This window comes from Schistocerca cancellata, chromosome 5, assembly GCF_023864275.1.
Source record: "Schistocerca cancellata isolate TAMUIC-IGC-003103 chromosome 5, iqSchCanc2.1, whole genome shotgun sequence".
Classification (NCBI taxonomy): Eukaryota; Metazoa; Arthropoda; class Insecta; order Orthoptera; family Acrididae; genus Schistocerca; species Schistocerca cancellata.
The window spans coordinates 390,461,622-390,488,119 of NC_064630.1; the positions used below are offsets into that span (position 1 = coordinate 390,461,622).

The 26,498-nt window shown below is 42.8% G+C and overlaps 1 protein-coding gene across 1 annotated transcript in view; it reads right to left on the bottom strand.

Moving 5' to 3' along the window:
- Nucleotides 1–26,498, bottom strand: part of LOC126188560 (protein nervous wreck) — a 724,305-nt gene that overhangs the window by 25,238 nt on the left and 672,569 nt on the right. The window contains exon 17 of the mRNA XM_049930159.1: nucleotides 8,921–9,168. Within this exon, the coding sequence (XP_049786116.1) occupies nucleotides 8,921–9,168 (248 nt within the window). The remainder of the gene's footprint in view (nucleotides 1–8,920; nucleotides 9,169–26,498) is intronic.

The window sequence follows — 26,498 nt, forward strand, 5'->3', positions numbered from 1 at the left end:
TAAGAAGGTGATTCAAAATTGTTCAAAGCAACTGATCTAGAGAAAAAATCTGTAGCAGAAACATTAAATCTGTCACAGTCGAGCCGGCCATTGTGGCCGAGCGGTTCTAGACGCTTCAGTGTGGAACCGCGCGACCGCTACGGTCGCAATTTCGAATCCTGCCTCGGGCATGGATGTGTGTGATGTCGTTAGGTTAGTTAGGTTTAAGTAGTTCTAAGTTCTAGGGGACTGATGACTTCAGATGTTAAGTCCCATAGTGCTCAGAGCCATTTTTTGTCACAGTCGAAATTTCTTCCGAACTTGGTTCAAATGGGACTTAACAGCTGAGGTCATCAGTCCCCTAGACTTCGGACTACTTAAACGTAACTAATCTGAGCACATCACACACATCCATGCCCGAGGCGGGATTCGAACCTGCGACCGGAGCAGCAGCGCGGTTCCGGACTGAAGCGCCTAGAACCGCCCGGAAACAGTGGCCGGCTCTTTCGAACTGTCGTACCTCTTCTATTGGCAATTGTGGCTGACGAGGCATTTGTCCTGTGTGAAAACTTGTCATGGTAATTGCTTGCCACAATTCCGTCTTCATATTTCTCTTTCTATAGTCTGCGCACCTTGTATCATCAATACATGGATAGTTTTGCACTTCCAGAACTAAGGAATCACACTCCAAGTTACACATCACAACTGCGTTCTGGCCTGGAGCGCGCGATAGACTGAACGGTGCGTGAAAAGTGCTCGCCTGGCCACTGCGGCAGTCGGAATTCCAACAGAGAAATAGGGCGCGGTGCACTTTGGTGCTGGCGACCTCGGAAACGCGCGGCGGGTTGTGCAGCAGCCTCGTGTATTCCAGCCCTGTGTGTCCACTCTTTTAGACGCTGAAGTTTATTTCTGCTGCGTGTTCTCCAGCTCAAATACCGCTGGAAAAAAATTCACGAGAGGCAATATTCTGACTGGTAGTTGCAGCCGCCGAATGGGAAAGAGTTGTAATATTGCTCCCAGAATGACAGCTTTCTCGCATTGTATGATAGATATCTTGTCACTATGTTGAGTGTATAGAACTGTAGAGGACACGGTGTAAATATGGGCACCCTCTACTGTCTTTGACTTAAATATACTTTCTTTCGCATAAACTCGAGATTTTTTACTTTCATTAACAACATCTGATCGAACGTGCCCCGACACCTATTTAAGGGGTGCGTTCGCTCTTCGCTTCTGTGAGCGCCTGAACTCTGCTGGGGACTGTTACAGGGAGGTGCTGTTATGTCTGAGGAGGAATGGCGGCCCATTCTTCCCACAGAGCCGAAACCAGGGAAATTGGGCGCTGGGGTCTGGAGCAAAGTCGACATTGCGGCTGATCTCAAACGTATTCCACTGGGTTCAGGTCTGGGCTCTGGACAGGCCAGTCATTACACGAACGTTACTGACCATAAATCATTGTCTCACAGATGCTTCTTTGTATAGGGTGCATCGTCATGTTGATACAATAATCGTCTTCAAACTGAACCTACACAGTATGCACTATACAATGCTGTAGAATGTGTCCAACTTCTTCCACATTTAGCGTTTTCCTAAGCGCGTTGAGCAGACCACACCCCAACCACGAAAAACTCTCTCATGCCGTAAGACCACCACCTCCGTCCTTCACTTTTGGCACTACACATGATGACAGGTAACGTTCTTTTAACTCCCTACGCACAGTCATTGTGCTAGATAGAGTCGCGGTAGCACTTCGGAACTCACGACATTGCTTTCGCTGATTTCAAGCATTTTTTACAGCCACCCTCCGTCACAGGCGACGATGCCAGTCCGTCAGTGCATGCGGTCTTTCTGGTCAGGTTTGGCAGTGGTTGTTCCTTCCCGTTTACACTTCAAAATCACATCAGCAACAGTCAACTTGGCGAACTGTAGAGAGCTGAAAATTTCCCTGATGGATTAGTTAGTCAAGTGGTATCCAATGCCTAATCGATGTCCGAAATCACTGAGCTATTCTGACTGAATCATTTTGCTGTAACTGCTTTTCTACTGATAACACAACATACCCCGCCTCCTTTCATACTGGTGAGTATGCCTCTTGTGGCAGTGGCATTTAGTGCTCAATCCGTATTAGATAAGGTGTTCGGGTACATCTAAACATATAGTTTACAAGTTCACTAAATGATAGAAGGCAAAACGAAGATTCATATCAATTGTTTCTAATCGAAAACAGAGATTCACAAACGGCTCATATTTGAGCGCTAAAAATGGGTTGAAAATGTAATTCCTCTCAAGTAAAGTCACAAAACTCTTTTAAATGGTTTGATGTAACTGGATAAAACAATACAAAACGGTAGAAAAGCATACAAAGACCAACTTGCGTATTTAAGTATTTTAAATGAAAATCAGTTCATAAATTATTTACTTAAATTGCGCCGGCCGCTGTAGCCGAGCGGTTCTAGGCGCTTCAGTGCGGGATCGCGCTGCTGCTACGGTCGCAGGTTCGAATCGTGCCTCGGGCATGGATGTGTGTGATGTCCTTATGTTAGTTAGGTTTAAGTAGGTCTAAGTCTAGGGGACTGATGACCTCAGATGTTAAGTCCCATAGTGCTTAGAGTCATTTGAACCTTTGAACCATTTTTTTTTAGGGACTACGGCGCACGACGGCGTTGTAGCCAGTGCGACTGTGGTACCTCTTAAACGAAGCTGCCTTATATGGCAGCAACAGCAGAGTTCTTCCACTTCAACTTCCGACCTTAGTTATATGATATTTTATGAGACATATTGCATAACTTTCATTAGCTGCGTGGCTAAATGTTGATGCATGTTTTACCTATGTAAAAATTTGTTCGGTATAATTTTAATGCAATTCATGTCATGGCAGTATTTTCTGTGGTTGGTCAATGAGGGATTGCAAAGTCTAAGCATATTGCTTTGTTGGCCAGCTTTTCTAAAATTATTGTAACTTGTGTTATACGAGTTATGCCCAGAAAGTAAGTTCCGGTCGGTCGCGAAATAGAAACCATAGAGAAAATCAGATAATACTTTGCCTAGATGTGATGGGTAGTGTCTCTAGCATATGCTCGTCGATGGCGTCACGTTGTGCTTTAGAGTGTTGAACGCAGTGCGAGCAAGTAAAGATGCCTAGAAAATAGCGTCTCCCGCCAAGTGTGGATGCTGCCGAGAGATTTCGCCTGATTTCATGCATCCCCACATAACGTGACTGCCATACATTTCCTTCTTCATGACAATTCTCAGCTGCACACTGCAGGGGCAATGAAGAGGCTCCAGCAACGTTTTGATCACCCATCATATAGTCGTTGACCTTGCCCTTCGACTCGGTTATTCTGTCGCATTTTCATCAGAAAAGATGTAAGTTGCACCGCTCGAGTGTGCTGTCTCCCCATGACATCCACGTCATTATCGCTTCACTCAAGGAAAGAGTAATAGGGGTCTGATGAAGAATCGGATCTTTTCTGTTTATGAAGGCCTTTCGTTTTTCCAGCGCTTCACCTAGACGACTTTCAACTTCGGAAAAACTCAGCAAGTTCTTCTTAACTGCACTTCTGTCAAGTGACTTCGTCAGCTAATTGTTGTATGGCATTCCAGTGATGAGACTGACACATGTTGTTTTGTGTTTCTGAGTGGTGATTCGCCGGCCGTAGTGGCCGAGCGGTTCTAGGCGCTTCAGTCTGGACCGCGCAACCGCTACGGTCGCAGGTTCGAATCCTGCCTCTGGCATGGATGTGTGTGATGTCCTTAGGTTAGTTAGGTTTAAGTAGTTCTAAGGTATAGGGGACTGATGGCCTCAGATGTTAAGTCCCATAGTGCTCAGAGCCATTTGAACCATTTTTTTTGAGTGGTGATTCTCATTATGACGTTAGGTACAGGAGTCATGTCGAACGGAGAAATTGCCAAAAGTTTCATTTTTGGAAGGCAACTGCAACCACCTTAGAAAAAGAAGAGGCAGGACTTTCTGCAGGACTCGCACTTCGTTTTGCAGGACAATGCTCAAGCGCAAATGGCACAAGTCGTGACTGATTTGTTCGATCGATGGGCTCTGAAGTGAAAATAAGAAGCATTTCATGTCATTCGCTTGAGAACCGTTACAGAGATTCGTCGGGCAATAGATACTCCACTCGAACTATTAACACAGCAGGTGCTGCTAAGGGTATCCCACGCTTTCAACAGGCTACAGACAATGCTAAAGATACTTTGAAGGACAGTAAAATTTTGAAACACTTATGTATTTGGTGTATGTTGTTGTTGTTGTTGTTGTGGTCTTCAGTCCTGAAACTGGTTTGATGCAGCTCTCCATGCTACTCCATCCTGTGCAAGCTTCTTCATCTCCCAGTACCTACTACAACCTACATCCTTCTGAATCGGCTTAGTGTATTCATCTCTTGGTCTCCCTTTACGATTGTTACCCTCCACGCTGCCCTCCAATGCTTAATTTGTGACCCCTTGATGCCTCAGAACATGTCCTACCAATCGATCCCTTCTTCTAGTCAAGTTGTGCCACAAACTTCTCTTCTCCCCAATTCTATTCAATACCTCCTCATTAGTTACGTGATCTACCCACCTAATCTTCAACATTCTTCTGTAGCACCACATTTCGAAAGCTTCTATTCTCTTGGTGTAAGTTGTAAATAAATACGCTGTACGGTGCGCAAAACTATCACAGGATCACTTTTTAGAAAATTTGTAATTGTCTCCCATTGTGTCGCGTAAAGTTTCAAATTTCGCTCAAAGGGGTCTACAGCCTTCTTCTGTAGCCTCTGTATGTCCATCGTTTAGCGGTGATGTTTAGTCATTGTAGTAAGCAGATATCTATTAATACCCCTGCTTCTAACACAAGCGAGGTAGATTATTCCTGCACTTCAGTCAGGGGCTTGAAGATGGCGTAATAAAGCGCCGAAACTGGTTGCCTAATAAAATAAGGTTGAAAATGGAGGGCTGAAAGGTGTTTAATTTGACATCATTCTTCCTCAGAGGTGCAAAAACATGGCGCTCTGCGACAACATCCTCAGACTCGGTTTCGCTTCAATCAGCAAGGCATCGACACATGCGAAAAATAATAAAATACCAACAGCTGTTATTTTGGTTTTACTTGTTAGGCAACCAGTTTCGGCATTACATTATGCCATCTTCGAGCCTGCATACAGGTATATCGAGTAACCATCGTGTTAGAAACAAATGCAGCGCTGTCAAACGGTATCGTGAAGAATTTTTTCCCGCGGGCATGTGCGCTCCTTGGACAGTTGCTGACATCTCGATATATGCAGGCCTGTTGGTATTTTGTTATTGGACATGCGAGAAAGGGTCAGAGCTGACAAGTTCGTGAGAGGTGTAAGGGGGCTTAATGATGTCACATTGGCACCAAATGTTGTCAAAATTCTGCTCAACGCCACACTGTATATGTCACACGATGTAAAGGTCGTCGCACCACGTCTTACTCACATTTCACGCCTTGACAACCGCCAGAACCTGCATGCCTACTAGCAGGCGGCCAGGACTCTCTCACGGGTTTTTCTCCGTGCAGCTACATTTTTTAAGTGTTCAATGAACGTGGGTGGGTGGCACCGACATTGCCGAACTGGGGTTGTCTTGGAGAGACGCTTTGCCATTTTGTTCACGCTTGTGTCGATGTCACATCCCTCAGTGATCATGCTCCAGGAGGGCGCAGAATATGAGGGGTGCAAAAGCGTATGCATTCTTCGCTGTTTCGGATCGAGAAGCGTCATCAGGGTCAAAGGTAGTGAAAAGCCTCGTCATGTTGCTGGTCGCGATGTGAACTGTCTTTTTCGACCGGGAAATGTGTAGAATCAGTGCCTCAGTGGAAGTAGTGGTTTCACTGACGCCTTTTATGATACACCCTGATACATTTTCGTGTCGATTCCGAGCGGTCGCGTGTAGGAAATGTTTTCATCGGCCTCATGATTTAAATGCCGGGCGCGGTAGTCCTAACCTTCATGTCGGAGGAGTCAAAAGATGGAGTAAACGTGGGCAAGAGGGGATATTACGACCTTCCCATCTTGTGACACATCGATGGTGGCGTTGGGCAGAATTGTGGCGAAGTTCGGTGCCAATATGACATCACTGACCTACCTTAAACGCCACATGAACTTCTGAGCTGTGGCCTCTTCTTCCCACGTGTCGACACCTTTTTGTTTGAAGGGTCGCCGAGGCCGGCGGTAACATCGCAGGGTACCGCCACGCTTTTGCACCATTACGAAGTCTCTGTACGTCCATCTTTTTAGAGGTGGTTGCGGGACTCGGCTGTTCGATACAGGATATCAAATTAAACAGATGATGGTTGAAGTGATCGCTATACCAAAAATCTGCTATTACCAGTATTGCTGGCCGCTGTTTTTAACCCAACAGAGGTAGATTCCTCCTACACATAAAACTCTGAAACTGGTTGTTAATAAGGGTGGAAACTAGAAGCTGGAAGGTGTTTAATTTGACATCCTATTACAGAGGAAGGTTGTAGGCACATTTGACCCAAATCTGAAACTTCTGCGTCGTATTGGGAGACAATTGGGGGATTTCGAAAAAGTGATATTTTCATTGTGTTGCCAGTGTAGATGTCACTATTAAATTTTCAACCCTCGTAGATCTATCGTTTGCATCGCCCGTGTCATGCGCAGTGAAGGGGAAGGGACGAGAAAACAGATGAAGGGAACAGAAAAGTAAAACTTATTCACAGATTATTTGAAATACACAGGCATGCATTTTTAATTTATGAGCTGCCGTGGTCCACATTTTCACATGGCATCACTCGGTTCGTAATCGGGTGCGTAGCTTCCTGTTTCAATTTTCATATAGACCTCTATTTGTACATTAAATTTTCATTATTGCTTTTTTGTGCATTTTATGTCACTGTTCTACTGGCACTACTCTACATACCGTTAGTTGTAGTGTGTTTGTCATTTTCGGTTTTCCTTTTCTTTCAGTACGTATGCTATACTTCTGACATTGTCATACACTGAACGCCAAATAAACTGGTGTAGACATGCGTATTCAAATACAATGATACATAAACAGGCAATATAGGCTCTGCGTTCGGCAACGCCTACATAAAACGAGTGTCTGGCACAGTTGTTAGATAGCTTACTACTGGTACAATAGCAAATTATCAAGATTTAAGTGAACTTGAACGTGGTGTTACATTCGGCGCACGAGCGATAGGACACAGCATCTCCGAGATAGCGATGAAGTGGGAATTTTACCGTTTGACCAATTTACGAGTGTGCCGTGAATATCACGAATGAGGTAAAACGTCAAATCTCCGACATCGCTGTGACAGGAAAAAGATCAAGCTAGAACGGGAGCAACTTCGACTGAAGAGAATCGTTCAACGTGACAACAGTGGAAATTGCTGCAGATTTCAATGCTGTGCCATCAACAAGTGTAAGCATGGGAACCAATCAACGAAACATTATCGTCGAAGGCCCACTCGTATACCCTTGATATCTGCACGACACAAAGCTTTACGCCTCGCCTGGGCCTGTCAACGCCGACATTGGACTGTTGATTACTGGAAACATCTTACGTAGTTGGACGAGTCTCGTTTCAAATTGTATCGAGCGGATGGACATGTACGGGTCTGGAGACAACCTCATTCGGATGGACCCTGGCTGTCAGCAGGGGACTGTTCAAGCTGGTGGAGGCTCTGTAATGGTGTGGGGCGTGTGGAGTTGGAGTGATATGAGACCCCTGATATATCTAGATACAATTCTAAGAAGTGACATACGTATGCATTCTGTCTGATCACCTGCCTCCATTCATGTCCATTGTGCATTCCTACGGACTTCGGAAATTCCACTAGGACAATGCGACACCCCACATGTCCAGAATTGCTACATAGTGGCTCCAGGAACACTCTTCTGTGTTTAAATATTTCCGCTGGCCATCAAACTCCCCAAGAGTGAACATTATTGAGCATATGGTTCAAATGGCTCTGAGCACTATGGGACTTAACATCTGAGGTCATCAGTCCCCTAGAACTTAGAACTACTTAAACCTAACTAACCTAAGGACATCACACACATCCATGCCCGAGGCAGGATTCGAACCTGCGACCGTAGCGGTCGCGCGGTTCCAGACTGGAGGTTGCAGTAGGACAATAGCACAAAATTACGAAGTTAGCTTAGACACACACTCTTGAAGTAAAATAAAAGCTCAATTAGACAAACACCAGACAACCGGCGGCAGTGATGACAATAACATTGGACCAGAATTACAAACAGCACTATACAGCAACACTATACAGACTGAAGCGCCTAGAACCGCTCGGCCACTCCGGCCGGCTATTGAGCATATCTGGGATGCCTTGCAACGTGCTGTTCGGACGAGATCTCCATCCCGTCGTAGTCTTACGGTTTTACGAACAGTACTGCAGAGATTCGCGGGGTCAACTTCTCCCAGAACAACTTCAGACATTATTTGAGTCCAAGCCACGTTGTGTTGCGGCACTTCTGCGTGCTCGCGAGGGGCCCTACGCGATATTAGGTAGATGTACCAGTTTCTTAGGCTGTTCAGTGTACGATGTTACTTGCAATTTAGTTCTTCAGTTATTGTTGTACTTGTTGCATGATGTACGGTGTACGTCCTTTTATGTTTTTTTCTTTTACTATTATGTTGCTGTATAGTGCTGTTTGTAATTCTGGTCCAATGTTATTGTCATCACTGCCGCCGGTTGTCTGGTGTTTGTCTAATTGAGCTTTTATTTTACTTTAAGAGTGTGTGTCTAAGCTAACTTCGTAATTTTGTGCTATTGTCCTTTTTTGCCATTGCGTTTCTTTGGCATTTTTATAACCGTTGTTGGCTGTATTCTCCTTGTAATCCAAAGCCAAAATAAATAAATAAAAAAGGGGGGGGTGTGAGGACAGGTGCTGTGACGTGACGCGGTGCGTTGCAGTGTGGTGGTGGGTAGGGTACTGACCGGCGGCGTGAGCGGCTCGCCGTCCTCGCGGCATTCCTCGACGACGAGCGAGGGGAAGAGGCCGACGTGGCCCGTGCCGGCGATCTCGCCGGCCCACCAGCCGTCGTCGACGCTGTGCGGCTCCTTGCTGAGCACGCGGATCACCTGGCCCTCGCTGAACGTCAGCTCGTCCTCGCACGTCGCCTCGTAGTCGTACAGCGCCACGCAGTAGCCGGACGCGCTCACCGTCAGCGGCGACACCGCCTCCACTGTGCAGACACACAGGGACACCGGCAGGCTCATTACAGGGCGTTTATAAATTAATTACACAAAAGTAACTATTATTGTGAAAAGGGTACATTGTTGTTCTTGTTGTGGTGTTCAGTCCTGAGACTGGTTTCATGTAGCCCTCCATGCTACTCTATCCTGTGCAAGCTTCTTCATCTCCCAGTACCTACTGCAACCTACATCCTTCTGAATCTGCTTAGTGTATTCATCTCTTGGTCTCCCTCTACGATTTTTACCACCCACACTGCACTCCAATACTAAATTGGTGATCCCTTGATGCCTCAGAACATGTCCTCCTCTTCTCCCCAATTCTATTCAATACCTCCTCATTAGTTATGTGATCTACGCACCTAATCTTCACTCCTTTACTACTTTACGTGTCTCATTTCCTAATCTAATTTCTTCAGCAGCGCCCGACTTAATTCGACTACATTCCATTATCCTCGTTTTGCTTTTGTTGATGTTCATCTTACATCCTCCTTTCAAGACACTGTCCATTCCATTCAAATGCTCTTCCAAGTCATTTGCTGTCTCTGACAGAATTGCAATGCCATCGGCGAACCTGAAAGTTTTTATTTCTTCTCCATGGATTTTAATACCTACTCCGAATTTTTCTTTTGTTTCCTTTACTGCCAGCTCAATATACGGATTGAATAACATCGGGGATAGGCTACAACCCTGTCTCACTCCCTTCCCAACCACTGCTTCCCTTTCATGTCCCTCGACTCTTATAACTGCCATCTGGTTTCTGTACAAATTGTAAAACCGAGCGGGGTGGCGCAGTGGTAGCACACTGGACTCCATTCGGGAGGACGACGGTTCAATCCCGCGTCCGGCTATCCTGATTTAGATTTTCCGTGATTTCCCTAAATCGCTCCAGGCAAATGCCGGGAAGGTTCCTTTCAAAGGGCACAGCCGACTTCCTTCCCTAATCCGATGACACCGATGACCTCGCTGTCTGGTCCCCTTCCCCAAAACAACCCAACCCAACAAATTGTAAATAACCTTTCGCTACCTGTATTTTACTCCTGCCACCTTCAGAATTTGAAAGAGAGTATTCCAGTCAACATTGTCAAAAGCTTTCTCTAAGTCTACAAATGCTAGATGTGTAGGTTTGCCTTTCCTTAATTTTTCTTTTAAGATACGTCGTAGGGTCAGTACTGCCTCACGTGTTCCAATATTTCTACGGAATCCAAACTGATCCTCCCCGAGGTCAGCTTCTACCAGTTTTTCCATTCGTCTGTAAAGAATTCGCGTTAGTATTTTGCAGCCGTCACTTATTAAACTGATAGTTCGGTAATTTTCACATCCGTCAACAACTGCTTTCTTTGGGATTGGAATTATTGTATTGTTCTTGAAGTCTGAGGGTATTTCGCCTGTCTCATACATCTTGCTCACCAGATGGTATAGTTTTGTCACGACTGGCTCTCCCAAGGCTGTCAGTAATTCTAATGGAATGTTGTCTACTCCCGGGGCCTTGTTTCGACTCAGGTCTTTCAGTGCTCTGTCAAACTCTTCGCGCAGTATCATATCTCCCATTTCATCTCCATCTACATCCTCTACCATTTCCATAATATTGTCCTCAAGTACATTGCCGTTGTATAGACCCTCTATATACTCCTTCCACCTTTCTGCTTTCCCTTCTTTGCTTAGAACTGAGTTTCCATCTGAGCTCTTGATATTCATGCAAGTGGTTCTCTTTTCTCCAAAGGTCTGTTTAATTTTCCTGTAGGCAGTATCTATCTTACCGCTAGTGACATAAACCTCTACATCCTTACATTTGTCATCTAGCCATCCCTGCTTAGCCATTTTGCATTTCCTGTCGATCTCATTTTTGAGACGTTTGTATTCCGTTTTGCCTGCTTCATATACTGCATTTTTGTATTTTCTCCTTTCATCAACGAAATTAAATATTTCTTCTGTTACCCAAGGATTACTACTAGCCCTTTTTACCTACTTGATCCTCTGCTGCCTTCACTACTTCATACCTCAAAGCTGCCCATTGTTTTTCTACTGTATTTCTTCCTCCCATTCCTGTCAATTGTTCCCTTATGCTCTCCCTGAAACTCTGTACAACCTCTGGTTTAGTCAGTTTATCCAGGTCCCATCTCCTTAAATTCCCACCTTTTTGCAGTATCTTCAGTTTTAATCTACAGTTCAGGGTACGTAACTTACAGAAATGTTCGATACAGCACACTCTGTGTTATATTTACACATTTTATTCCCGCCTAACACTGTTGCTTCCCGACATTCCCGCTAGGTGGCACGTGCGAATGTCTTATTCGAACAGTCAACATGGAGTCGTGTAACGGTGCAGAGCGAGAGCACTGTTGTTAATGGTTCCATGAATCCCAATCCTCTACTACAGTGTGCAGGCAATTCAGAACTACAATGGTCGTTCCGAAATTAATGCCTCCTATTTTTTTGGTGGTAACTTTGGATGGCTGCGCCAGATGTCGTTGGTGGATTACTAAGGTTTGAACCTTCCTCTTTCATTTGCAGGAGATCTCGCTGTTCTGCGGTAGCTGGCGACACCAGAGGAGTGTTCTAAAATGGAGTCTGATACGGGCGCGCTTATGAAACAGCGATGTGTGATTGAATTCCTCACTGCTGAAGAAATTGCGCTGACTGAAATGCATCGACGCTTGCTAAAGGTGTATGGAGACGATACAACAGACGCGAGCAATATGAGGCAATGGTTACCGAATTTTCAAGCTGCTGAAAAGGGTGTGCATGACAAGCCCACACAACCCTGCACAGCTGTTATCCCTCGGAATGAAGAGCGTCTTGATCAGATCCTCGGCGCTGATCGGCTGATGATACCAAAGAATTGTGTGCAAAGCTGAATGTCGGCGGTAATGCCTTGGAAACAATGTTTTGAACATATCGGTTATTGCCGGCCGGTGTGGCCTTGCGCTTCTAGGCGCTTCAGTCTGGGACCGCGTGACCGCCATGGTCGGAGGTTCGAATCCTGCCTCGGGCATGGATGTGTGTGATGTCCTTAGGTTAGTTAGGTTTAAGTAGTTCTAACTTTTAGGGGACTGATGACCACTGATGTTAAGTCCCTTAGTGCTCAGAACCATTTGAACCATCTCGGTTATTGCAAAGTTCGTGCCAGGTGGGTCCCGCTGATGCTTACAGAAGAACTAAAAACTCACCGAATGGAAATTTATCTGGACCTGCTGGACCATAATGAAGCTGGAGATGACAATTTTCTGAGTAGCATCGTCACCGGGGATGAGACTTCGTGCCACCACTACTACAGTTAATGGAATGGCGACATGCGAATTCTCTGTCAAAGAATAAATTCAAGATACAGCCATCTGCTGGTAAAGTGATGTGCACAATCTTCTGGTATAGCGAGGGTATGGTCCTTTTGAATGTCCTGGAGCCTGGAGAAAATGTCAGTTCAACACGCTACAAGACGACACTGACTAAGCTCAAAGCCAGAATTTCCATGGTAAGGCCATAGAAGATGACCAACTTTCACCTGCAACATGATAGCGCCAGGCCCCACACCAATTTTGCTACCACGCAACTCACTGCAAAATTCGGCTGGACTGTCCCACCACATCCATCGTACAGTCCCGATTTAGCGCCTTCAGACTTCCGTCTCTTTGGGCCTCTGAAAGATGGACCACGTGGCGAATATTTTCAGGACCCGCATACTGTTGTCAAAGCTGTAAGAAAGTGGTTAGCCTCAGCTATTTCCGATTCTTACAAGCGTGACATGGAGGGCTCTGGTTCATCGATGGCAAAAGTGCATAACGAATGGTGGTGACTTTGTGGAAAAATAACAGTCCTTAGCTGAAATATTGCTCTATTTAGCTGTGCTGTTGTGATTTATGTACCTCCTTAGTTTCCATGAATAAAAGTGGGAGGTATTACTTCCGGACGACCCTCGTAAATATAACAAGCCACCAAAGAGAGGCTGTTATTAATTGGTACAATAGTTTCACCGGAACTGGCTGTGTATCACATAGGATGCCGGGTCAGGGTCGACCAGCAGTCTCTGACGCAGCAATGGAACAAGTTCTGCAGTGTTGCCTTCAGCACTGTAACACTACAGTGCGTTTAAAAGAAGTTGCGGCTTCTGACAGTTCAGTAGGGAGCGAGTGGAGGGAAGCGTAGATGCCAACGTGTGCTGGGGGCGTCAGCAGGTGACCGCAGTGTATTGCTAGGCCTACTCGCCGCGGAAGCTGGCAGGCTTGCTGGACTGCGTGAATAGCAAGCCGCGTAAGCCCGCCTATCTGCCACCTTTCTCAAACGATTTTAATGAAACTATTCGGTAATAAACTCTCATTCCCGCACAGCTTATAGTTTAATTCGTCGGCTTCATGATGAACCGCCTATCATTTCGTTAATGATGATAGTTATTCTGATATTTCGGTAGTAGGTAAAATACTGCACGAAAAATAGTTACCGCTATGAATTCGTGTTTTGATGCTTGTTAGGCTACATGTTGCTGTATTAAATGTAGATAATATATTGAATTATTATTTAAACTTGGAAAGATCTCGCTGTCTGTTTCCAAACTCGAAAAAATGGGGTTTATGCAAAGCGCTCCGTCACGAATTCGTGCATCAGTAAACAAACGCCGGCCGAAGTGGCCGAGCGGTTATAGGCGCTACAGTCTGGAACCGCGCGACCGCTACGGTCGCAGGTTCGAATCCTGCCTCGGGCATGGATGTGTGTGATGTCCTTAGGTTAGTTAGGTTTAAGTAGTTCTAAGTTCTAGGGGACTTATGACCTCAGCAGTTGAGTCCCATAGTGCTCAGAGCCATATATGAAATATTCATAAATTCCGCGTATCTCATAAATGGTACATATCGAAACAAGTTTCTGGCGAATTATGGGGAGCAAAAACGGCTGTTTTTTGCCTTATGTTTAATATGCGAAACTTTCATATCTACCGCGATATTCAAACGACTACAGATCCTTTCAATGTAATAATTTTTGAGGACCATCGATAGCTGGTGAAACGAGGGCAATATAAGTGAAGAAGTTGAAAGTTTATTTTTATACTGAAAATGGGCTCTTTCATACTGTCGACCTGACTTGCATTAAGTTGTTAGTTTAATAATACAATATTTCAAGAGTCTGTCACAACTTCAACTGCATTAGAATGTTAGTGAGATGAATATTTCTATACTCTTCTGTGTTTTGGCGAAGAAGCATATTTCAACCTGGCAACAAGAGAAGTTACGTATTCCTCAAATCTCGTGACAGTCCATCATGATTCAATGTCTCCTCAACTACCTTCTTGGTATGCTGGCAACTCAAGACCATTCCAGTCGTGCAACATTCTCAGTGGCTTCTTTTGTCAGCCTTTCAACCTCACTGAGCGTAAAGCTGTCGTTCTTTTTTCAAAAATGGCTCTAAGCCCTATGGGACTTAACATCTAAGGTCATCAGTCCCCTAGAATTAGAATTACTTAAACCTAACTAACCTAAGTGCAGTGCTAATCTGCAATGAAATTGGGATTGTGAGGCCGAAAGTGCAGGAGGTCAGGTCCATATGTAGGAGGATAAGAGTGGAGCAACTTCAGGATAAGGAAATCAGGCACATGTACATAACAGCGATCTCAGAAAGGTACCAGTTAGTTGAATGTAGTCAATTACAGTCATTGGAAAAGGAATGGACAAGGTACAGGGACACAATACTAGAAGTGGCTAAAGAATGTCTTGGAACGGTAGTGTGTAAAAGTAGGATGAAGCAAACAGCTTGGTGGAATGATACAGTCAAGGCAGCCTGTAAAAGGAAAAAGAAGGCGTATCAAAAATGGCTACATACCAGAACCCAGGTAGACAGAGAAAGTTATGTTGGAGAAAGAAACAAAGCCAAACAGATAATTGCAGCATCCAAGAAGAAATCATGGGAAGACTTTGGAAACAGGTTGGAGACTATGGGTCAAGCTGCTGGAAAACCATTCTGGAGTGTAATTAGCAGGCTTCGAAAGGGAGGTAAGAAGGAAATGACAAGTATTTTGGACAGGTCAGGAAAACTGCTGGTGAATCTTGTGGATGCCTTGGGCAGATGGAGGGAATATTTTGAAGAGTTGCTCAATGTAGGTGAAAATGCGATCAGTAATGTTTCAGATTTCGAAGTTTAATGGGATAGGAATGATGAGGAAATAGGATCACATTTGAGGAAGTGGAAAAAATGGTCAATAGATTGCAGTGCAATAAAGCGGCTGGGGCGGATGAAATTAAGTCGGAACTCATCAAATACAGTGGAATGGCAGGTCTTAAATGGCTACACAGGATAATTGAAATGGCCTGGGAGTTGGGACAGGTTCCATCAGACTGGACAAAAGCAGTAATCACACCAATCTTTAAACATGGAAACAGAAAAGATTGTAACAACTACAGAGGTATCTCTTTAATCAGCGTTGTGGGTAAAATCTTCTCAGGTATTGTTGAAACGAAAGTGCGAGTATTAGTTGAGGATCAATTGGATGAAAATCAGTGTGGGTTTAGGCCTCTTAGAGGTTGTCAGGACCAGATCTTTAGCTTACGGCAAATAATGGAGAAGTGTTATGAGTGGAACAGGGAATTGTACCTATGCTTTATAGATCTAGAAAAGGCATATGACCGGGTTCCTAGGAGGAAGTTATTGTCTGTTCTACAAGATTATGGAATAGGAGGCAAACTTTTGCAAGCAATTAAAGGTCTTTACATGGATAGTCAGGCAGCAGTTAGAGTTGACGGTAAATTGAGTTCATGGTTCAGAGTAGTTTCAGGGGTAAGACAAGGCTGCAACCTGTCTCCACTGTTGTTCATATTATTTATGGATCATATGTTGAAAACAATAGACTGGCTGGGTGAGTTTAAGATATGTGAACACAAAATAAGCAGTCTTGCATATGCGGATGACTTAGTTGTGATGGCAGATTCGATTGAAAGTTTGCAAAGTAATATTTCAGAGCTAGATCAAAAATGTAAGGACTATGGTATGAAGATTAGCATCTCCAAAACGAAAGTAATGTCAGTGGGAAAGAAATATAAACGGATTGAGTGCCAAATAGGAGGAACAAAGTTAGAACAGGTGGACGGTTTCAAGTACTTAGGATGCATATTCTCACAGGATGGCAACATAGTGAAAGAACTGGAAGCGAGGTGTAGCAAAGCTAATGCAGTGAGCGCTCAGCTACGATCTACTCTCTTCTGCAAGAAGGAAGTCAGTACCAAGACTAAGTTATCTGTGCACCGTTCAATCTTTCGACCAACTTTGTTGTATGGGAGCGAAAGCTGGGTGGATTCAGGTTACCTTATCAACAAGGTTGAGGTTACGGATATGAAAGTAGCTAGGATGATTGCAGGTACTAGTAGATGGGAACAATGGCAGGAGGGTGTCCACAATGAGGAAATCAAAGAAAAACTGGGAATGAACTCAATAGACGTAGCAGTCAGGGCGAACAGGCTTAGATGGTGGGGTCATGTTACACGCATGGGAGAAGCAAGGTTACCCAAGAGACTCATGGATTCAGCAGTAGAGGGTAGGAGGAGTCGGGGCAGACCGAGGAGAAGGTACCTGGATTCGGTTAAGAATGATTTTGAAGTAATAGGTTTAACATCAGAAGAGGCACCAATGTTAGCACTGAATAGGGGATCATGGAGGAACTGTATAAGGGGGGCTATGCTCCAGACTGAACGCTGAAAGGCATAATCAGTCTTAAATGATGATGATGATGATCATTAGTGTGTGTACTAGTATTTGTACCTATTGAAATATCGTACATTCAATTAATAGATAAATTATTGACTGTAAATCTTGCAGGCAACATTTATTTACAGCCCTCGTGTAAAACAACGTACTGAAGAATGAATGTTTGTGATAATGAACTCCTATGGGATGGGAAGGCTTGGGAGGCTTCACAAAAGTTTGTCTAGGGGCCCATGAAATCTATGCACGGTTCTGATTAAGATAGACACTTTAGAACCTCTGTTACCTGACATTTTTCCTTGCTTTGGTCCACAGTATCACCTTTCAAAATTCAGAAAGCAGAGGCTTACAGTGGAAGAGATTGATTTGACGGTATCTAAGATAAAGAAGTGCTCATAACTCTCATGGTATTTGTTTTAAGGCCCATGTTTACTGAGACTTTTTTGCTTTTAGTATCACATTCTTTCAACTGTGAGCGTTTACGCCATTAATTGTGATACTTCCTGTAGTTGCATCGGTGAAATTTCTTACACAGAAAATATGTCGTGCTGCATGGAACAAGTACTCTCCCGCTCCTCTCCCTCTTCCCCCCCCCCCCCTCTCTCTCTCTCTCTCTCTCTCTCTCAGACACACACACACACACACACACACACACCCTCATATACATACACGGCTAAAATCTTCATACTTCGTCTAAGCAATTTTAAGACACACTGAGTAGTTATTTTACTAACGATAATGACAAGACACCTGTTGCGCTGGTGCTGTGACCAGACGACTTTAATTCTCTGTACTGGTATTCACTGACCTATACTAAAATGTCGCAGTATAAACGCTTTGTTTCAGCGTTGCCTGTTCCCGCGTTTTTTATAGTTACAATGTTCATACCAGTCAAAGTGATAGGACACATCGTGTTGTTGTTTAATACCTTTACCTAAAATGGTTTTAGCACTCTGAAATTGCGTCGAGACTGTGGAGGTCGCAGGTTCGAATCCTGCCTCGGGCATGGATGTTTGTGATGTCCTTAGGTTAGTTAGGTTTAAGTAGTTCTAAGTTCTAGGGGACTGATGACCATAGATGTTAAGTCCCATAGTGCTCAGAGCCATTTGAACCATTTTTGAGACTGTGGATCCACACAGAACTTTTTAGAGACGCTGTTCTTGGTATAACGTTTCTGCATTTTATGTTCCATTTACTTGGGCCATTTTCAATTATTACGCTTCTCAAATAGAAAGGACCAATAACTACAACTTTTAGTCGTTGCCCGCTACTTCGAATGTGTCGCGTCCCAATTTCGATCCCAGCCAATGCCTACAATCTGAATGAAAATCAACAGCTACGTTGGCCAAAGACTTCCAGTTTAAGGAGTCGCTCTCACTCTGCGAACTGCCTTGTCAAGGAGAGGGCGAACGAGCAGGCTTAAACTCAAGACACCTTCTTATTTGGGTATAAAATCGCAAACTTCCGCGTAAGAGAGAAATCAGTTTAATGTTCATAACGTGTGAATCGTAAGTCCTAAACACTTTAATTACTCCGAAACAAGTAATTGGATTTTAAAGAGTGTTGCACCACTAAATCTGTCTCTTTTAGAGCCACGATACTACAGGCAAAAATTATCATATTTCCATTTGCAAAAGCGAAGTTTATATTTGTAAATAAAACAGTTGTGAAAAGAGATCATGTGTCATTTTGTGAGGACGTTTCTACAGTTCATTCGGGTGAAAACAGACATCTTAAATGGTTCTACATATATTAAAGGTGAACTGCCTAACTAAATCACCCTGTATTTATAAAAAAAAATCTGGCTGTGTCTAATGCTGAAAAAGTTTCGTTTCCCATTCTCGAATAACTGCTTTGAAATGTCTGAGTTCATGATTTGTTTCAAAACATTTTGATTGCGTATATTTTCTGTCCATTTAGTCTTCCTCATCGTTTTAAACGGCATATTTTCATGTAAGCGCATTCTGTCATCAACAGTGTCCAGTCTCCACATCCAAACTGCAACACACGCCAAATGACCGCCCTGTATTTTTCTTCCTCTTCTGTACTAAAAAAGTTGTTCACCTTCACTAACAGGTGCCTTCTTTCACTGACTGCAAGTTTTGTTTCAACAGTTGGTTTTCCGTTTTTCTTGCAGCACCTGCAGTCTTCTGCAATGAAGGTTTCCGAAAGGGGAAAGAAAGAGAAATCTTTTCTGTTTTATTTCTTTAATTTTGAGGTTAGGTGTCCTCCTCTTATTTTATTTGCTTGAAGTTCATTATTTTAATATGAATTTTAAGTATGAAATTACAGAACTGATGTAACTTTAGATAGTATACTCGGCGCTTACTTTTACCATCAGCTGCTCTAAACCAGAAAGCCCAACTTGTCTATAGCTCGCAACGAATTAGCTGCTTCACAGTCTGTAGCATTATAGCGTTCTACTTAGTACGATTGCCTGTCTGACATCAGCAAGGAAAATACTGCGACGGGGTAATAAAATCTCTTTGCAAATACTGCTCACTGTTTGAATTTAAGCGGAAACGGAGGTATCAAAGATCTTGTCTAATAATTTAAGAAACGTTATAAATTGACTCTACTGCTCCTTATGTCTCAGGGTTGAATATCGCTGACTGGATATGCGGCCATCAGCAAATTTCCTGATCGCGCGGCTGAAGATAACAGCAATACCGGACTACGCTTCCTTGAGGAACGATTTCCGCTGCTCGCTAGAGGGAATCTTATTACTGTTAAACGCTGCTAGAGAGACGCTCAATATGGCACGCTAATGTAATTCTAGGGGCGATACAGCTGTGCCATCTCTTGGTTCGTTTAAATGCAAATTGTATTCGTAAGAGAATATGGATCGAGCATTTGAGGCAAGATTGGAAAGCAGCCAAGAATTAATGTGGAGAACGACTTAAGGCGCCTAAAAGCCACTCGAGAACAGTTGTAACGATCGTACTTACCTAGGACTGAGACTCGTATCACGTATTTTAAACAAATTAGCAGCTTCTTGGTCTGTCTGCTTCTTCCCCAAAGCACCTTAAACTATGCTCCATATTTGAAGCTTGCGATAAATATGTGACTTCCGACTAATGCCACCCTGTTCTGGTCCCCGTAAGTAGCAAAAAGGAACAAGAACACAGGCACCACTTGAGCTGTGAAATGCATGAGTTTGAGGCAAATAACACAAGCCAGTTTTTTGTTATTTTCGGCAGACAGGAAATAAGAAGATAAGATTAATAATTTCCTCCCACCTGAAAATTGTATCGAAACCTGTAACATTTAACATGCAACATGTAACATTTTAGCATACACATTGTGATCGTTTTAGTATGTAATGACAGAATGGGGTAATAGTGTATGCTCCCCCCCCCCCCTTTTGAAAAAGAAGCTGGAAGAAGAAACTAAGGAATGAAAAGCAACAACAGACTGCGTAGAAAAACAAGAATGGGAAACCTGTATTTGACTGCTTTACTGAGCAGCCAAAAATAAGAAAACTAATACCAAAAGCGAAGAGAAAATACCACAACATCGGAGGTATTGGATGTCCACAGCATTTTTAATGATGTCTGTGACGAAGATTACAGTGACCAGTTTACTGACGTACTGGAAATTACTACCTACGATAACTAGTTTACGGACGTACTGAAAGTACTACCTACTCGTAGTAATGAACTTATGAATGAAGTTATGATGCAGGTAGATAAAGACAAACAATTTTGATACACATTTGTTGTGTCCTCTGCCTGCAATCAAGCTGTATGTACTGGTGAAGATATATCAAGACCACGTTTGTGATGACTGCTTATCCAAGAAATGAACAACGTAACAACTGCTAAATGTGAAAATGAAGGAGATTACACATTTCATGTTACTCTTTAAACAGATTTCAATACTATACTTTACTAACAGAAATTGACAGACAATTTAAGCAGCAATTATTTTCACTCATATACATTAGTACGCGTGCGACAGCAAGCGCTACCAATATGTTCCAAAACGCTGCACATAAAAACAGGATTTTTCCGGGACTCATACCTCGGGTTCTGTTGGTGATAGAAATGTAGGCTTAAATGTTATGGATAGTCCTTATCTTAGGGACAATTTATACACCCAACATAAGGATCGTCTTACTGTAACTATACTGCAGTACCGAGCCAACATCTGAATATTACGAATTTCGTGCAGAAGTATCGTCTTACAGTAACTACCCTGCAGCACAGGGCCAAAATTTGAATATTAAGCACTTCGTCCAGCTTAGGAAAATGAAGCAAATCGGTTGGTTCCTTTGCATTAGATGTGATTTGCGGTGCGCCTTAAGGGGATTGTGGCGATACAATTTGGTTCATGGGCTGTTCCTGAAAAGATCCGAAAAAATCGGTTTTCATTAACTTTTCGTCGTCAGCAGCGGATATCTAAATAACTAACCGCTGCAAATTTCTCAAATTTTAAAGGTGAATTCTCCAGGCATTTATCTTCAAGTGATATCTTTCTGCTACAAAAAAATCTTGTCGATAAACGTTCGCGAAACATGGTTTTTGGGTAACAAAACCATGCCGCGGATTCCAAGACGGCCCGCATCTCGTGGTCGTGCGGTAGCGTTCTCGCTTCCCACGCCCGGGTTCCCGGGTTCGATTCCCGGCGGGGTCAGGGATTTTCTCTGCCTCGTGATGGCTGGGTGTTGTGTGCTGTCCTTAGGTTAGTTAGGTTTAAGTAGTTCTAAGTTCTAGGGGACTGATGACCATAGATGTTAAGTCCCATAGTGCTCAGCGCCATTTGAACCATTCCAAGACGGATATGCGCAGCCAACGGTTGAAATTTTAACGATATGTACTTAAGAGCCAGATCTCGAGAAAACTTGAAAATTTTCTTGACATCTTTATCCGTTTCCGAGATAAGGAGGTTCAAACTTACCTTACTTGTATACGTAAAATCTGGGGTGAGGCGGAAACGTAGTTTATAAAGCGTAACACGGAGAAATGTGCTGTAAAGTACCAGCATTGTCATCAGAAAGGTTCTGAAAACCCCCTGTTGTGGTACTGTAGGACACGAAAAATTTTTGTGCACCTAAAATCCGGTCTGAGGTGTTACTCAGTTTCTACGATATTTCGGTTTCATGTAAGTAAACCAACACAGTTTTACTGACAGGTAAAGTGCTTTTCATATGGGTGTCATGCCCTGCTGTAAAAGGTAAAATAAGGAAACTAGCGAAAAAAGGCGAATATGCTCTTGTTTAAATGACGCTGACTGAAAACTAGGGTACCAGCTTCTTTATTCTACCTTCCTCAGAAACTTTAAAATGTTTTTTCAAAAACTTTTTGCATGTGAGCATATTGGCGCTTTTCAGGCTGAGAGACAAGGAGGAGGGAAAGAGATGGAAAAGTAATAATTATTGGAAGATAGTAGACAGAAGCAGTGCTACAGAAAGAGCGAAGGAGAGAATGCCAGTATGGGAGACAGAGAGAGATACAAACGTGAGTGGAACATAGTTGACATTGACAGAGCTGTCCTAGGAATAGACTGAAGGAGACATTTCCAGTGGGAGAGGAATAAAGAGGGGGAGAGCCAGTGAATATAAGAGACAATCTATGGTACTGACAACGAGGAAAAGAGAGACAGTGACAGTGAGACGAGACAGCAGTAGTGGGAAGGAATGAATGAGATAGAAGCAGTAAGAGAGAGCAGCAGGGAAACAATGATAGTGAGAGGATAGGGTAGTAGTGGGGCAGAACGAAGGAGACTGTGGCTGTGAGACAGGTGACAGTGTCAGGTACAGAGACAAAAGAGTTAATGACAGTGATTTGGGCTGAATGAGTGAGTGAGAATGGGACAGTGGGAGTGGATGGGTATGAGCGACTTACCGCTTTGGTCTAATGGGCGTGAGCGAGTTACAGTTTGGGGAGGTTGTGGAAGTGAGAGGTGAGTTGCGTATTAAAAAGAGCGTGAATATATTCGCATGCCACAATTTTTGGGATGCTTTTTAAAGGAGCTTGAGGAAGGTAGAATGAGGCACCTGGTATCTCACTTTTCAGACAGAGTCTTTTAAACAGAGGCATATTTGCCTTTTTGTGCTCCGATAGGAGTGTTTCTCCGCAGATTTAATGTAAGCTTCCCATCTCAAGCGCGCGATTCCCAACCACTGCGGGTGACGAATCGTATTCAGTTGCCTCTTTGTGATATTTGGAGTTAAACTTCACTGTGCTGTTTTTTACATTTAAATTGTTTTAGGAAAGGAAAAGTAGAGTCCATATGTATAGTTTATTTTAGGTTATGTATTATGAATATGTAAAAAAAAAACATTTTTGTTTTTGTGCCCACTATTCACTATACAATTTTGCTTTTATACCCGTAAGTCTTTGTCTTTTTTGTCTGTTCCTCTACTTTTGTCTTTCTCCCGCTCCTTACAGCCAGCGTCAGGCTAACTACTCCTAGCTGCCTTAGCAGGTGACGCACCAACCTGTCACTTCTGCTGACAAGCCTCTTCCATAGACTTCACTCTTCGACTATTCTTTGTAGTAATTATCCTCTCCGTGCGTTTTGGACATGTCCGAAGGATATATATGAGGCACCTGGTATCTCACTTTTAAACAGAGGCATATTCGTCTTTTTGTGCTCCGATAGGACTGTTTCTCCGCTATATGGGATGAAACTTGATACTCTTCACTAAATATAGACAGCGCCAGTTAAGGATCACCGGACATTTGACCATCTTCTTCTGTGCGGATGCACAAACAGTGCCCGAACTCTTACGGGAATCGGCGGTAAAGCCGCGGGTAATGAGTATGATGGGCAGGGGCACTATGAATATAGTGCGGGACAATAAGTTGCGAATGTGGGTCTCGCGGGAGGCGTGTCATAGGTAAGTCCCTGCAGTCGCACTATCCCCTGTGTCCTCGATGGCTGAGATAGATAAAGCATCTGCCATGTAAGCAGGAGATCCCGGGTTCGAGTCCCGGTCGCAGTACACATTTTCAACGCCTGTATGCAGCTAAGGGTACTCATTTCATTGTAATTTCGTTCTAACGAGCTCCATGTATATATAATCACGGGATTGCCCAACGCTTCACGGAGAATTTGCAGGGTCTTGTTGGATGACTGACAAGTCGCACTGTTTTGTTGAAACTAAGTTATCGTAACGAACGACGAGGGCTTGCGTGTAAACTGCTAAGCACACTGATTAGATCCATTATAAATGGTTTTTGAAAGCCTGCGACTGTAGATATAATAGGTTTGTTTATAAATAAATAATCTGCTACCAGTCACGATTTTTCTTTATTTTATTATTCGCACGACGCGTTTCGAGAAATAATTCTCATTTTCAAGTGCGTTTTTATGTGTGTTAAGCCATTTCTTTTGATGTTGTCAGTGTGTGTGAGTCTGCTTCATTTTGTTGACTTTTACTGTAATACATAAGAAACGCGATTTTTAGTTGGGTATCAATTCTTTCTGTGAGGTTAGTGGCTAAGGTTTGAGAACAATTTGTACTTACAGTTTCCTAATGGTCCATTTGTGTAGAGTCTCACACACACTTAACATCTTACACAACTTGTACACTTTACACATCGAAAATATCTTATATAAACAAAACAGTTACAAAGATCTTCTTACATGTAGTTCACAGAGATAACATTATAGGTCTTCCACAGATTATGATATGTTTTTGTACAGAGGTTATTTATCTTAACAATTTGGCTTATGAATTACTTATATTGATTTTACAGTTGTGCTTATTTCTATGTTTTACTATTTTTATTTAAGTATATTATCGAAACATCTGAAGAAATTAACTGATTCACTTTCAAGTTTTTCATTTAATATTTTATCTTCGTATTTTCTGTGATGTGAATATATCTCCAGTTCTTCAAGCAAATCCATTTTATGTCCTTTATTTAGTCGGTGGAGTACTTTGACATTTTGCTCTATTTTTCCAATTGGGTGTCCTGTATTATGTATGTGTGTTGCTATTGCTGATGTAGTGTGTTTGTTGTGTGTGTATGCTCTAATGTGCTCTGTGTACACACTTAAATAAAAATAGTAAAACATAGAAATAAGCACAACTGTAAAATCAATATAAGTAATTCATAAGCCAAATTGTTAAGATAAATAACCTCTGTACAAAAACATATCACAATCTGTGGAAGACCTATAATGTTATCTCTGTGAACTACATGTAAGAGTACACAGAGCACATTAGAGCATACACACACAACAAACACACTACATCAGCAATAGCAACACACATACATAATACAGGACACCCAATTGGAAAAATAGAGCAAAATGTCAAAGTACTCCACCGACTAAATAAAGGACATAAAATGGATTTGCTTGAAGAACTGGAGATATATTCACATCACAGAAAATACGAAGATAAAATATTAAATGAAAAACTTGAAAGTGAATCAGTTAATTTCTTCAGATGTTTCGATAATATACTTAAATAAAAATAGTAAAACATAGAAATAAGCACAACTGTAAAATCAATATAAGTAATTCATAAGCCAAATTGTTAAGATAAATAACCTCTGTACAAAAACATATCATAATCTGTGGAAGACCTATAATGTTATCTCTGTGAACTACATGTAAGAAGATCTTTGTAACTGTTTTGTTTATATAAGATATTTTCGATGTGTAAAGTGTACAAGTTGTGTAAGATGTTAAGTGTGTGTGAGACTCTACACAAATGGACCATTAGGAAACTGTAAGTACAAATTGTTCTCAAACCTTAGCCACTAACCTCACAGAAAGAATTGATACCCAACTAAAAATCGCGTTTCTTATGTATTACAGTAAAAGTCAACAAAATGAAGCAGACTCACACACACTGACAACATCAAAAGAAATGGCTTAACACACATAAAAACGCACTTGAAAATGAGAATTATTTCTCGAAACGCGTCGTGCGAATAATAAAATAAAGAAAAAATCGTGACTGGTAGCAGATTATTTATTTATAAACAAACCTATTATGCTAAGCACACGTTCGATGTTCTCGGAAATTCTGGCGTTTTTCTGACGACCTGCTTACTTTCGATTCGATGTACTGGCAGTTCCACGTAAGATTTTTTCCTGTTCAATATTGTTCCACGAGCAGGAACTGGATATCGCAGCTAAAATTTAAAATGCTTATGAAAGGTACGTTGCATGTCGGAGCTGAATCGCTGGGACCACAATTAACGCTGACAGGTACTGTGAGACTATGAAAAAACTGGAACGGGCAATTCAGAACCGGAGAAGAGGAAAGCTGAGCAAGGGCGTACACCTTCTCCATGACAACGCTCGCCCACATGTCGCTCGGCAAACTGTTGCTCTCCTGCAACAGTTTCAGTGGAACATAATCACCCACCCACTCTATAGTCCTGACTTCGCGCCCAGTGACTGTCACCTGTTCCCTATGTTAAAAGAACATTTGGCCGGAAAGCGATTCAGCTCCGACGACGAGGTGAAAGAAGAGGTTCATAACTCTCTGAACAGCATGGCGGCAAGCTGGTACGAGATGGGCATACAAAAACTGCCACAGCGTCTACAAAAGTGCATCGACAGAAACGGTGATTATGCCGAAAAATAGCTAAATGCTCAAGCTGTAAACTGATGTAAACCATTGTAGAAATAAACAGGTCTATGTACTTATAAAAAAATAGGAGACCTTACTTTTGGG